Below are 13,216 nucleotides of genomic sequence, written 5' to 3' on the forward strand. Positions count from 1 at the left end.
TACAGACAAGTTTTGTAGAGAGACGTGATACCTGGGCAGCCATCTTGATGTGGACCTGGTCTTGGGCCCACTCTCCTGTGACGGCGTTGTACCTGTAAAGGTGAACTTCAGATTAATTAAGTGTGCTTGAATGTACCGCTGTGAAAGCTCACTAAGCTCATAAGATCAAATCTATTTCATGAAGTACACCCCCTGTCAAAAGTTTTGAGACGGGTTCTCATTCATTTGAATGAGAACCCGTCTCAAAACTTTTGACAGGGGGTGTACAAAGAGTTTTCAGTCAGACCTGCAGTGCCCATAAAAAAGGCTGAACAATTGGTTAATTTCAAGTCAAAATTGCAATTTGAAACAATGCAAAAAGGCTTGAATTTCTGGTGCACTCTACAGAGCATGTCGGTTTCAGAGTCTCAGCTGTCTTGTCAGTGGTTTCCTGTGTGACAGCTGCATCTTTATAGTGTCTCATGTGAAAGTACAACAATGAATACTGTCCTAAAACTTGTCTTTAAAAAAAAATACACACTGCCGTTTAAAAGTTTGGGGTCACCCAGACAAATTTCATGTTTTCCATTCATGTGCTAACATAATTACACAAGGGTTTTCTAATCATCAATGAGCCTTTCAACACCATTAGCTAACACAATGTAGCATTAGAACACAGGAGTGATGGTTGCTGGAAATGTTCCTCTGTACCAGCTAGAATAGTCACTTACCACATTAACAATGTCTAGACTGGATTTATCATTCATTTAACGTTATGTTCACTGAAAAAAAATGCTTTTCTTTCACGAACAAGGACCCCAAACTTTTGAACGGTAGTGTATACATATCGCAAATCAAATCGCAATATCTGTCAAAATAACCTCAATAAAAAGTTTTGAAGTGTTCAGCTGGTGACAAATTCTTAACTACCGAGTTAATCCACAAACTCGTAGGGGTGGACCCGAATATCCCAAATACTCGTTCGCTACGGCGGTATCCGGATATTAATTTTGGTATCAGAATATTCGCCCGGACGTTACGGTTCGGAACAAATATTCGGACATTCGTCTTTAATAGGGCCCGAATATTCGGAGGCCAGAAACCACTATTCGGGTCAGCCCTACAAGCTCGTCAGGCGTGGCATCAAAGGACAATGATCAGATGGTGTGGCCAGCACATACACACTCCTTGAGGCCGGTGACAACAATAGGATGCCTTAAAGGGGAACTACACACGTGGACAAAATTGTTGGTACCCCTCAGTTAAAGAAGGAAAAACCCACAATTCTCACTGAAATCACTTGAAACTCACAAAAGTAACAATAAATAAAAATTTATTGAAAATTAAATAATCAAAATCAGCCATCACTTTTGAATTGTTGATTAACATAATTATTTAAAAAAACAAACTAATGAAATAGGGCTGGACAAAAATGATGGTACCCATAACTTAATATTTTGTTGCACAACCTTTTGAGGCAATCACTGCAATTAAACGATTTCTGTATTTGTCAATGAGTGTTCTGCAGCTGTCAACAGGTATTTTGGCCCACTCCTCATGAGCAAACAGCTCCAGTTGTCTCAGGTTTGATGGGTGTCTTCTCCAAATGGCATGTTTCAGCTCCTTCCACATATGTTCAATGGGATTCAGATCTGGGCTCATAGAAGGCCACTTTAGAATAGTCCAACGCTTTTCTCTCAGCCATTCTTGGGTGTTTTTGGCTGTGTGTTTTGGATGGTTGTCCTGTTGGAAGACCCATGACCTGCGACTGAGACCAAGCTTTCTGACACTAGGCAGCACATTTCTCTCCAGAATGCCTTGATAGTCTTCAGATTTCATCGTACCTTGCACACTTTCAAGACACCCTGTGCCAGATGCAGCAAAGCAGCCCCAAAACATTACTGAGCCTCCTCCATGTTTCACCGTAGGGACAGTGTTCTTTTCTTCGCATGCTTGGTTTTTGAGTCTATGAACATAGAGTTGATGTGCCTTACCAAAAAGCTCCAGTTTGGTCTCATCTGTCCAAAGGACATTCTCCCAGAAGCTTTGTGGCTTGTCAACATGCATTTTTGCAAATTCCAGTCTCGCTTTTTTATGAGTTTTTTTCAGCAGTGGTGTCCTCCTTGGTCGTCTCCCATGAAGTCCACTTTGGCTCAAACAACGACGAATGGTGCGATCTGACACTGATGTACCTTGGCCTTGGAGTTCACCTTTAATTTCTTTGGAGGTTGCTCTGGGCTCTTTGGATACAATTCCAACGATCCGTCTCTTCAATTTGTCATCAATTTTCCTCTTGCGGCCACGTCCAGGGAGGTTGGCTACTGTCCCGTGGGTCTTGAACTTCTGAATAATATGAGCCACTGTTGTCACAGGAACTTCAAGCTGTTTAGAGATGGTCTTATAGCCTTTACCTTTAAGATGTTTGTCTATAATTTTTTTTCGGATGTCCTGGGACAATTCTCTCCTTCGCTTTCTGTTGTCCATGTTCAGTGTGGTACACACCTTTTCACCAAACAGCAGGGTGACTACTTGTCTCCCTTTAAATAGGCAGACTGACTGATTATGAGTTTGGAAACACCTGTGATGTCAATTAAATGACACACCTGAGTTAATCATGTCACTCTGGTCAAATAGTTTTCAATCTTTTATAGAGGTACCATCATTTTTGTCCAGGCCTGTTTCATTAGTTTGTTTTTTTAAATAATTATGTTAATCAACAATTCAAAAGTAATGGCTGTTTTTGATTATTTAATTTTCAATACATTTTTATTTATTGTTACTTTTGTGAGTTTCAAGTGATTTCAGTGAGAATTGTGGGTTTTTCCTTCTTTAACTGAGGGGTACCAACAATTTTGTCCACGTGTGTACATTTAAAAGACACACCGCCACAGATGACAAGAGAAAGATAAGAATGAGCTGTTAGTGTGCTGGATGCTGACATGTCAGCTAAAGCCTTGAAATAGTTCAGAATGCTCCGGATGTTTGTGTCCAACAACTTGATCCAGTCCCCCAAAAATGTCTGTCAACATCACTGAGTCCTTCAGGAAAAGTTGGATAACATTCAGCAAACAGCATCAACAACCTCAGAAGCTTTCTGTGTCGTGACTCAACTCTCTCTCTGCCCAGAATTTACAATATACTGCGAACTTCATTGCTTTATAACGTCTGTTCTGTTGTAAGGCAAGGCAAGGCAAGGCAAATTTATTTATATAGCACATTTCAACAACGAGGCGATTCAAAGTGCTTTACAAGGACATTAAGAACAGAGGATGATGATTATTAAAAGAAAGAAAAACAAACGAAAACATTTATGAAATCATTAAAAAAAAAAGTCAGAACAGTAAAGAGATCAAAAACAGAAGTCAGAAAACAAGGGCAATTATTAAAAAACAGAACAGTAAAAAGATCAAAAACAAGAGTCAGAAAACAAGGGCTGTTTAAAATAACTGTCATAAAATAATATTTAAAATGATTTCAAATACTTTAATCAAAAGCAGCTGAGAACAGGTACGTCTTCAGAATGGATTTAAATGTGCTGAGAGTTTCAGCTGATCTACAGTTTTCTGGGAGTTTGTTCCATATATATGGGGCATAGAAGCTGAATGCAGCTTCTCCGTGTTTGGTTTTTACTCTAGGAACAACTAGAAGATCTGATCCAGATGACCTGAGTGGTCTGGGTGGTTCATACTGAGTCAGGAGGTCTCTGATGTATTTTGGTCCTAGACCAAAAATGTACTTGTAGTTAACCAGCAAACCCTAATCCCACTATGGCGTGTCAATACTCTTGAACAGTACTCATCAGTCATTGGACAACCGCTTTGATAATCAATAAACCTTTAAACCAGATCTATATGGTCGATCCACCATCTTAAAAAAAGAGAATTTGTGTCTTTTCTGTCTTTTATATCAGTGTTAACTGAACATATTTGGATTATGCACTGCTGGTTGGACAAAAATGTCAGTTTTGGCTCTGGGGGTTGTTTTTTGACTAAACAATTAAAGATAAATATGGAAATAGGGAAACATCGATTGTAAATCTGCTGTCTATAAAAGTGTCTGGTCTCAGCAGAGCGGCTGAGCTACTTTCCATCTGTGGGTCATTTTTATGTCACCCTTCAGACCATGTGACCCTGCTCTGCTGAGATAAAAGTCACTTAATGTTTTCTTTTATTCCACCTGTTCCAGAATAGGTCACTCACTTTTCTAATTCCTTTGCTCTCTAGCGGTCAACAAACATCAGCACATAGAGATAACTAAACTTTTTTATTACTATTGACTTCCTAAAAGTGCTCGAGAACTTTCCAATCCAGCTCATGTTTGCAAAGAGGAAGAGTTTGACAGTCTACAGCTTATTATCCGGTCTCATCATGGAGGCACATTGAGTTTCCTCAAGAGAAGAATGAAATAAGGAGGCTGTTGACATTTTGACTGCACCCATTTTGGATCGAGGCCATTTGTATTTCTGGTTATGCTTAGATAACACGATATAAATGTCGGTGTACACGCCGTACTACGAGGTCAGTGTGCCTGTTTGGTCTGTGTGGGTGTATCCTGGGTTAATGAATACTTCATGTACTGTGGCTGCAGCTGCAAGTCTGCACATTTAAAACCTGACTTCCACCCACAAGAACGTTGCCTTGTTTCTTTTCCGGAATCTAACCTTCTCTCTTTTCTGCCAAAAAGCCACCAGAGGCCGGGAACACAGCGTACCAAGACTTTCATTCCTCAGAGCTCCTATCGCGGGGGGCAAACAGGAGTGAGGTTTCATGTGGGTAAAATTAGCCCATGAAAAGAGAACGCCAGGGCAAATGCCAGACCCGGACCAACCCTCCTCCCACCGCAGTCAGACACAAACCCTGAGTGTGTTACGTAGCAAGAATTCATCTTCCTGCTGCTTTTCTGCCCACGTCCATTCAGTCTGCCGCCTCCCTCGGTTGAGACGTTTTTGCGAGGGGCTGCATAGGTATTAATATCTGAGGGCAGACATGTATGAGATAATAAAAAGAGCTGGATGTGTCAAAGATCGTCAATGGTAATGTTTGTCAACAGTTCAGATTAGCACCACTGCCCTAGATATGAGCCAATGATGTGAAATGAGATCTCCCGCCACATCAGTGAGTTTTCCAGAGGGACGCAGCTAATCTCCTACAGTATGTTTCTAATAAATCATTTAAAGCTGCTCCTATCAGTGCAATTGTCTTTACAACAGATGAGACATAAGTGGTTGCTTATGTAAGTAGAAAACCACAGGATTAACACCCACCTCTGCAGCTCCTTTTTAGCTTATTGTCACAACATATCAAAACTTGACAGGTTTATTGTTCCTGCTTTTCTCTACATTGTTTTCAGCTACAGAATTTAGCAGCTGAAATGGTCAGATATCTTCAAAACGGAGCTTAACTCTCCTGTTGTCCTCATTTACGGGCCCCAAAAAATATTGTTTCCTTGTCTGAAAAAAATCCAAAGATTCAGCAAAAAAAAAAAAAATCCCCAGATATTTGCAAAACCTTCAGGAAGAAAATTCCAATAATTCCTTAAAATTTTCCCTTAAAAGTTCTATTTTTTAAAGAAATCCCACAAATTTGCCAAGAAAATTCTTGGAAATATTTTCAAAAAATGAGTAAAAATCTTCCCAAAAAATCCTAAAAAATATCTAAAGTGATTCCATAAATATCAGTAAAACTTCTAATATTTTCTTTAAGAACATTCACACAAAACTCAACCAAAATCCAGTGAAATTCGCTGTGAATGTTCTTAAAGAAACATTTTAAAAAAAATTTTTCCACCAAAAAAAGTTCAGAGATTTCCCAAAAATGTTGAAGTGTCACTGTGAAAACATGTTTTTTTCCTCCACATTTTCAAACTTTAAAACGGGTCAATTTTGACCTGCAGGACGACACGAGGGTTAAAGTAGAGAGAAGATTACTCGCAGGCGTTGAAATGAATGTAAAAAATATGCAACTGTTTGCAAACATGTTTAAAATATCAGCATGACAGGGTGATAATGTGTCAAAAATTGCATTTCTAGCTTATTTCATTGCTCCAAAGTGGCTAAAACATCAATTAATGCAGCTTTGGTTCGATTCTTAAGCTCCTATATAACAAACAATACAATAAGACTGAAGTGACCATCACTGGAACATCACAAAAAGCAATAAATCTAAAAATAGTTGGATAAGGTGCATGGAAATATGATTGCTCTGGTGTTTTATCTGTGGGTTATTGTTTTAAGGTTTTGCTGTGTAAGGCTAAAAATCATTGTTTTCTAACACAAGAAAAGCCCTCACATAATGGTTAACCCTTAAAACAACTGCATTCCACTCAGGTAAGCCGTTTTTAGGCTCCTGTTATTGTGCGAGCCGGGACAGGCTGTGCCTAATTGGACGGACAGACAAAGTGTCTTCACGGTCAAACAGACGAGTTAAACCTGCTGTGAAAACAGTTCATCAGCAGCAAGTCTTTCCTACCTGTAACGGATGCACGGCTCAGTCGCGATGTCCTCCAGATGAAACTGAGCCCAGGGGTCGGGCATGGATTTGGCCTTTGCGATCGCGTGTAGCCATGCCGCCTGTCACCCAAAAAGAATATCTGCAGTCAGTGTTTGTTTTTATGCAAGAGGAATTAAAAAACAGCTTCCCCAAGAGGTTTGCAGAAACATATGGAAGAAAGGAGGGAAGCTGTTGCATGCAGAACAGTTTAAATTGCTAATTCCAGGCCTGTTTGTGCTATTGTTTCCAATATAAATGCATGTTTTGTCTCTACTGTTCTCACTAAATGACACATAAAAGTTCTTAGTTTCTGCATTGAACACTTTTCCCTCCTTTTTTTGGAAGAATTAGAAGAATTTTTAAAAAATCAGGGACACACAGGTGTAAAGTAGTTCAACTGAGGATGAGGTCACAGAATGGATTAATGATTGACAAAGAAATTTAAAGTGGATTTCAAAGCAGGCAGCACACTGAGTGTATTAACAGAGGGTTAACTGAGGTGTTGTTTTCTCCAAGGAATCATTTACAGCTTCCTAAAGATGAACGCGACCAAAAGTTCTGATGCCGTCTGCACTTTTCACAAAATAACGTTCTTCATAGAGCCGTGAATCAGGCGTCACTACGGATCTAAATACGTCAGAAGGTAACTGAAACCCTCGATCTCTGCATGCTATACTGGACAGCAACACGTCTGCCTCGTACTTCACCGGTCGCTGTACAGGAGACGTGTTTAAATTTAGAGTGATTTACTTGAAGGGAAGTGTGAAGAGAGTGTAACGTCTGTCAAGTAACAGATTGTGTTCACGTGCTGTCAGACGTAGAGATCGTTTTGTTTCAGAAATATAATTTAATGACGATTGCTTTAGGAGATGTTTCTCTAAAACTAACTTTTAAGGAGCTGTATCTGGGATAAAAATGAAATTGCATTGCTTTAGTGCAGTTTTCTGGTGTTATTTGCAATAATTAATAAAAGGAAAACAAAGGAAAGCATAGCGAAGGAAGGGAGGATGCAGTTTTAGGGCGCATCAGTGAGCAAAGTCATGGGAACTCAATACTGGTGAAGAGTAAAAGGACACTTTAGAAAAAGTGAAAGAAAGGGAATATAGAGAGTAAAGTGAGGAAAACTGAAGCATGGATGATCACCAGTGAAGAGGGAGGGAAGGATTATGTAGTCTGGTCTGAAACATACCCGTGCTTTCTCAGACAAAACCTTGTACGAGCGAGGCTCTGCCGCTGTGTCTGTTTCATCGCTCTATGCAGAAAGGTAAAGAAAACGAGCGACCTTTCGTCAGCAAACACGACTTCAAACAGCATTAATTACCTAGATGCTTTAAACAAGATCACGACACAATAACCTCACAGGGTCATTCATCGTAACAGTTGGCCGGCGCTCAGTGCTGATAGGAGAAAGCCAGGCTCTGAGCTGTGTTTACACACAACGTAATGACACGAGGTGAAAACCAATCTCCGGTGCTTCCTGTTCTTGTGGGGGAGTATATTTAACATGTGGCTGGCCAGCTTTCCACTTACAGATGTAGAGTAAACACACTTACATGTAACACACATAGTGGGGCGGCTGTGCAGGCATGCACAGATCATCTGTCCTTATAAGGCCAGGAGCTGTCCTCATTGAACATTGCAGAACTTAGAGGTTATGATGATGCATATTGAACATCACTAAACAACCCTCCAGCACTTGATTGCAACATCGGGCAGCTCACCCTGTACATGAAGTTGCCCCTGGGAGAGTTTGACAGCTGCCGACTGTAAACCAGATCCTTCAAGTAGTGACAGACTTCTCTGGCGGAGTCGTCCAGGATGGGGCAGATGAAGTGGTCGTCGTCATCGCTGTCGCTGGCGTTGGCATCGCTGAGGGAGGACGTCCGCAGCTGGTGCACGCTCCTCTGCACCGGGGGTCTCTTGGCGCTGCCGTCCTCCTCCATGCTGAACATCAGCTCGTCCTCCATGATGTCTGCAGCTGCTTAGACAGGAGAGGAAGCAGAGTGACAGGGTTGAGAGGACAGTGAGGCCTTGTGTAGTGAGTGGAAAGCAGAGCCACAGAAGAGACAATGTGACGTGGATGCAGGCGGTGGAAGCCACATTAGTACGTGCACAAAACAACTCTGCATCATGGCTGTGCTTGTACTGTGAGGAAGTCACTGCAGAACATGATGCCTGCGGCTGTAAAATGCAATCAAAACAAACACTATTAAAATGCAAAAAGCCTACATAGATGTATGTTTTTTAGGAACTTGTCCATTCCCTTGTAATCAGAGGTAATTTTGTGAGTATTAACGTTGCAGCTGGTTAGCAGGGAGGAAAACAAACCCCAACACAAGTGCAATGTTCCCTCACTTAACATGCAGCAGCTAACAGTGGGACATTGTGTTACAGCATGCAGCACTGAGGTTACCCATACATAATTCATTTTTAAATCATTGTATTAAGATCTACTAGTAACTATTATGTGCAGGAACTAAATAAACAACTGACCTTGTAATCGAATTCAGTGACACCTCTAATGCCTTTATCTTGACAGCATGTGAAAACTAGATCCGCTCCTTCCTCTGCTCTCTCGGCTTTCAGTTGGAGGTTGAATAAACAGGAGCTGCAGCTCAGTCCTCCTCCCAGACCGGAATGGGTCGGTCTTGGTTCTCCACGGTGTCCTGAAGATCCTGGGACGTGACTGGCAGCGAGCTCGTGTTCCCGTGGAACCGTCCACCACTTCAGCGAGCTCCGGCTGCACGTACAGCACTGCTGCCTGCTGGCTCCGCCCACACTCGCTGCTGCATTCATGGCTATCGGAGAACTAAACTACAACATGAACCTACGATATTAAAGAGGAGTCTGCGGTATTAAATGACTCCTAATTATCCATGTAAAATTAGATGAAAACAAACAAAAACATAGATGTTTAACTGAGAGTATAAAAACGAATGATGCGTCAAAGCAAATAGCGAAAATGGTTAATTTTGATTTCGGAGGTGCATTTGAACGCAGCGTGGGATGAATTATAGCTCCTGCAGTCACTAGTATCAGTTGCATCAGTACACTGCTTCGTGGAAAAACATGAAGCTATTTTCTTGCAGGGTTGGGTCCGATTACTTTGACATCTAGTCAGTTACTGCATACTAATTACATGATATTTTCTTCTAGTTAGTAACATATTTATATCTAAAAACAGAGGCAACCACTAAATCTGTACAATCAATAACAACAATAACACTAATATAATAATAATGTGTTTTTTGTAATTTGTATCCTGTCAGTGATTAATGTTATACACCAAAACACCACCACAATTTCCCAGATAGTGAAAACCAGCTTGGCAGTGAAACACTACTTACTGTGCCATTTCGCACATTCACAACCACATAACTGGCACACAGGCTCCAGCATACCCTGCAACCCCAGTGAAGATAAAGCGGTGTATAGAGAATGGATGGATGGATGGATAATTGGCACAATCTGAACAGCTGTCACGTTTAAATAACACTAAATGAAATGCACTAATGCTTCATATATTTAGAAATCCAACTGCCTGATGTGATTGTTGTGTTCTGGTTGTTATCTTTAAATAGCTGAGGTTTGGGTGCGGGGGTGGAAGAGGTTGAACAAGTTGTCCGTTTATGTGTAGTGTTTGTTATGTAATGTTGTGTCTGCATGTGCTCCAAATTTCTATTTCTAGGACCCTCTTGAAAGTAAGACGCTACATCTCAAAAGGCTCTCCTTCCAATAAATTCAAGCTGTTACCTTTTAGTAGTTCCTATGTGCTGCATTTGCTTTTGTTTCACTTACGGGTGAATTGCAATACTTGCTTTGAAGAAACCTTTTATCCTTTGAATTATGTACCAAAAACCAGCCAACCTGACAATAGTGATCCTAAAGTATTAGCAAAATCACAATACATCCATTAGTGCAATATCAGAATCACAGGAAGTGCTTTTTGTTAAATAAATGTAAAATGTGTCTTATCATACTTATATAAATAAAGCATTGTGGTGCTACAGAGATACCCCGTCCTAAAATTATACCTTCTGGATAATAAAGGTACATGTTTTTTTGGTACAAAGTGCACCAAAAATCACGTTATCATTCTCATGTTTGGTTCAGTAGGGAAAAAATGCAAAAATGAGCATTTCCACGAAGATCATGACTCATATTGCAACTGCAGTATCTGTCAAAGTAATCACAGTATGATTATTATTTGCATATATTGCATGCATTCTTTTTTCTTCTTTAATATTTCTCAATATTTTCTGTGTAAATAAATAGATTTTGCATATTGCGTCTTCACAACTGACACAAGCAAGTGTACTGTATGTATTCTACAACAAGTTTTTGTGGCTTTGTTATGTTTTACTAAACGCTTCATGAATACCAAAGTACACTACTTATATCAGGTTGCCAAATTACCTTTTTTGCTATAAAAATGAAAAATTTAAATTTTGAGTCAGTGCTTCTCTGGCATTACAGTGCAGTCATCCATGTAATCAAATAATCCTTCAAAATATAACTGACATCTAAATGCACGTTTTAAAACTGTATTCTTGAAGGAATTTATTTATTATTAGGGTCCGAGCACCGATGGTGCCAAGGACAGGCAGTGCAAGGGCACCGACTGTTCAAGGCAACAACTGAAAACTCTGGTTATGTTATCTGACCAGTAATACTGTGGTAGGGATCTTATTCTTATAAACATTTTGGCCAGGAGTGTGACTGCTTGGATCTGTGGCAGGCTGCTGACCTCAGTAAACCAACAGCACCATCTACTGCTGCATTTATGTTACTATTTTTGTGGCAGAAACAGCAATAGACAAGCCTGCTCCACTGTCTTCTTCTTCTTCACCTACTTAGTTCGTTGAAACAACGTTAGCCGATCTTTTTGACTTGTGACTCTGCACAATTGACCTGTCCAGGGTGTCCCCTGTCTTCGCCTGAGTCAGCTGGGATAGGCTCCAGCAACCCCCCCCCCCCCCCCCCCCCCGACCCTAGTGAGGATAAAGCTGTGTATAGAGAATGGATGGATGGATGGACTCTGCACCATTGAGCAATATAAACTCATGACCCCTCATCTCTGATGTGAGTTCCTACTACTTTCAACAAACGTTTTTTCCTTCTCATGTTGTTTCCCTTGAAGGATTTTTGGATGTTTTGGTTGGAAAAAATACTATTTCACAAGGAAAAAGAATGGAGATAACCCCTTTTAAAAATTGTAAACTCATGTAACTAAAATACTTATTTTTCCTTTTTTTCTTCTTCATTTTTTCCCAACACAGGTTTATCTTATGAACTTATGCCTTAACACATTCTCACATTCGCTCCTCTCTGTCCTGCTGTTCCTACAGACATGTAGTAGCGGTTTGTTCTTGGACTTACTTCTTATCTTGAACCCATACAGTCAGGGACTGAGTTGTGGTGTTGAGCCTTTAACCCACAGAGATCGAGAGACAGCAGGTCCGATTTGTGGCACTGGCAGCGAGCAGTGACACTTTTTGTGGCACCGCTGCGGTGCCACGGTTAATGCCACTGTGCAGTGACAGTTTTTGTGGCACCGCTGCGGTGCCACGGTTAATGCCACTGTGCAGTGACACTTTTTGTGGCACCGCTGCGGTGCCACGGTTAATGCCACTGTGCAGTGACAGTTTTTGTGGCACCGCTGCGGTGCCACGGTTAATGCCACTGTGCAGTGACACTTTTTGTGGCACCGCTGCGGTGCCACGGTCAATGCCACTGTGCAGTGACACTTTTTGTGGCGCCGCCGCGGTGCCACAGTTAATGCCACTGCTTGGGCGAGATGCCACTGCCGCAGCGGCATTTCCAGTGGCCTCTGGAGATGCCAGCAGAGATGCCACGGTTAATGTCACTGTTTGGGGAACATGCAATGGTTAATGCCAGTACTTTTACAGCTGTTTAGGCGAGATGCCACGGTTAATGTCACTGTTTAGTGGTCGGTAACTGGCGGCCCGAGGGCCAAAATTGGCCCGTCAGGAATAATATCTGGCCAGCCAGATGATTTTCAAAATTTGATTTGGCACGGAGCCAAGCCAGTCCGTCACCGCCACAGGAAACTCGCGTGGTCGGCTGCTACCGGGCATTTCCGCGTTTGCGCTACTGGTCGGACACGGTTGTACCAGCCAGATTTCACTGAGCAACAGTGTGTGCAAAACATATGTGTGTCTCGGGAGTCATTTTTAATACATCTGTGATCAGAATTGAGACGTGTGTCCCAAGCAGCGGCGATCAGCTGTAGAAGCTCCGCTGCTCGCGGTATCGCCCCGCGCCCCCCGCAGGTTGGCCCGCTGTTCGATTGTTTACAACAAACATTTTGGCCCGAAGCCACATCTACTTGCCAACCCCTGGTTTAGGGGATACCACGGTTAATGCCACTGTGAGGTACCACGGTTAATGCCACGGTCTGGTAGCATCACTATAATATATACTCTGGCCAGTAAAGCCAACGTTCATGCAATAATCCACGTTGGTCCATCTATATTTATTGCTATGCTGACAGTGTGACGAATTCTGCGAATATAATCACGTGTTCAGAAAAGTCTCAACGTGGTAGCGTGGCCGAGCGGTCTAAGGCGCTGGATTAAGGCTCCAGTCTCTTCGGGGGCGTGGGTTCGAATCCCACCGCTGCCAATAATTTTTCGTACTCAGTGTACAATATGTCCTGAACTAATTTCAGACTCAACCGTAAAAACGTAAAACTCCACTGTTATTACCATCGGGGAGTAAATCTTCTT

The 13,216-nt window shown here is 41.6% G+C and overlaps 1 protein-coding gene and 1 non-coding gene across 10 annotated transcripts in view; one reads left to right on the top strand and one right to left on the bottom strand.

The window, feature by feature from the left end:
- The window catches only part of eef2k (eukaryotic elongation factor 2 kinase), a 235,678-nt gene extending 226,439 nt beyond the window's left edge, over positions 1–9,239 (bottom strand). For 3 of the 9 annotated variants that reach the window (XM_051939416.1, XM_022189885.2, XM_051939414.1), the window contains exons 1-5: positions 8,961–9,234; positions 8,189–8,445; positions 7,657–7,719; positions 6,447–6,547; positions 32–92 (exon numbers count right to left, since the gene is read on the bottom strand). In XM_051939416.1, the coding sequence (XP_051795376.1) occupies positions 32–92; positions 6,447–6,547; positions 7,657–7,719; positions 8,189–8,434 (471 nt within the window). In that variant the 5' untranslated portion in view covers positions 8,435–8,445; positions 8,961–9,234. Of the gene's footprint in view, positions 1–31; positions 93–6,446; positions 6,548–7,656; positions 7,720–8,188; positions 8,449–8,960 lie in introns of all 9 variants that reach the window. The other 6 variants (XM_022189890.2, XM_022189887.2, XM_051939418.1 and 3 more) reach the window with 5 other exon arrangements.
- A 3,791-nt stretch (positions 9,240–13,030) lies between these two features.
- trnal-aag (transfer RNA leucine (anticodon AAG)) lies at positions 13,031–13,112 on the top strand. Its single transcript has one exon. It is a non-coding gene; the product is annotated as a tRNA-Leu (tRNA).
- Positions 13,113–13,216: the final 104 nt, after the last annotated feature.

Source organism: Acanthochromis polyacanthus, chromosome 19 (genome assembly GCF_021347895.1).
Source record: "Acanthochromis polyacanthus isolate Apoly-LR-REF ecotype Palm Island chromosome 19, KAUST_Apoly_ChrSc, whole genome shotgun sequence".
Taxonomy (NCBI): Eukaryota; Metazoa; Chordata; class Actinopteri; family Pomacentridae; genus Acanthochromis; species Acanthochromis polyacanthus.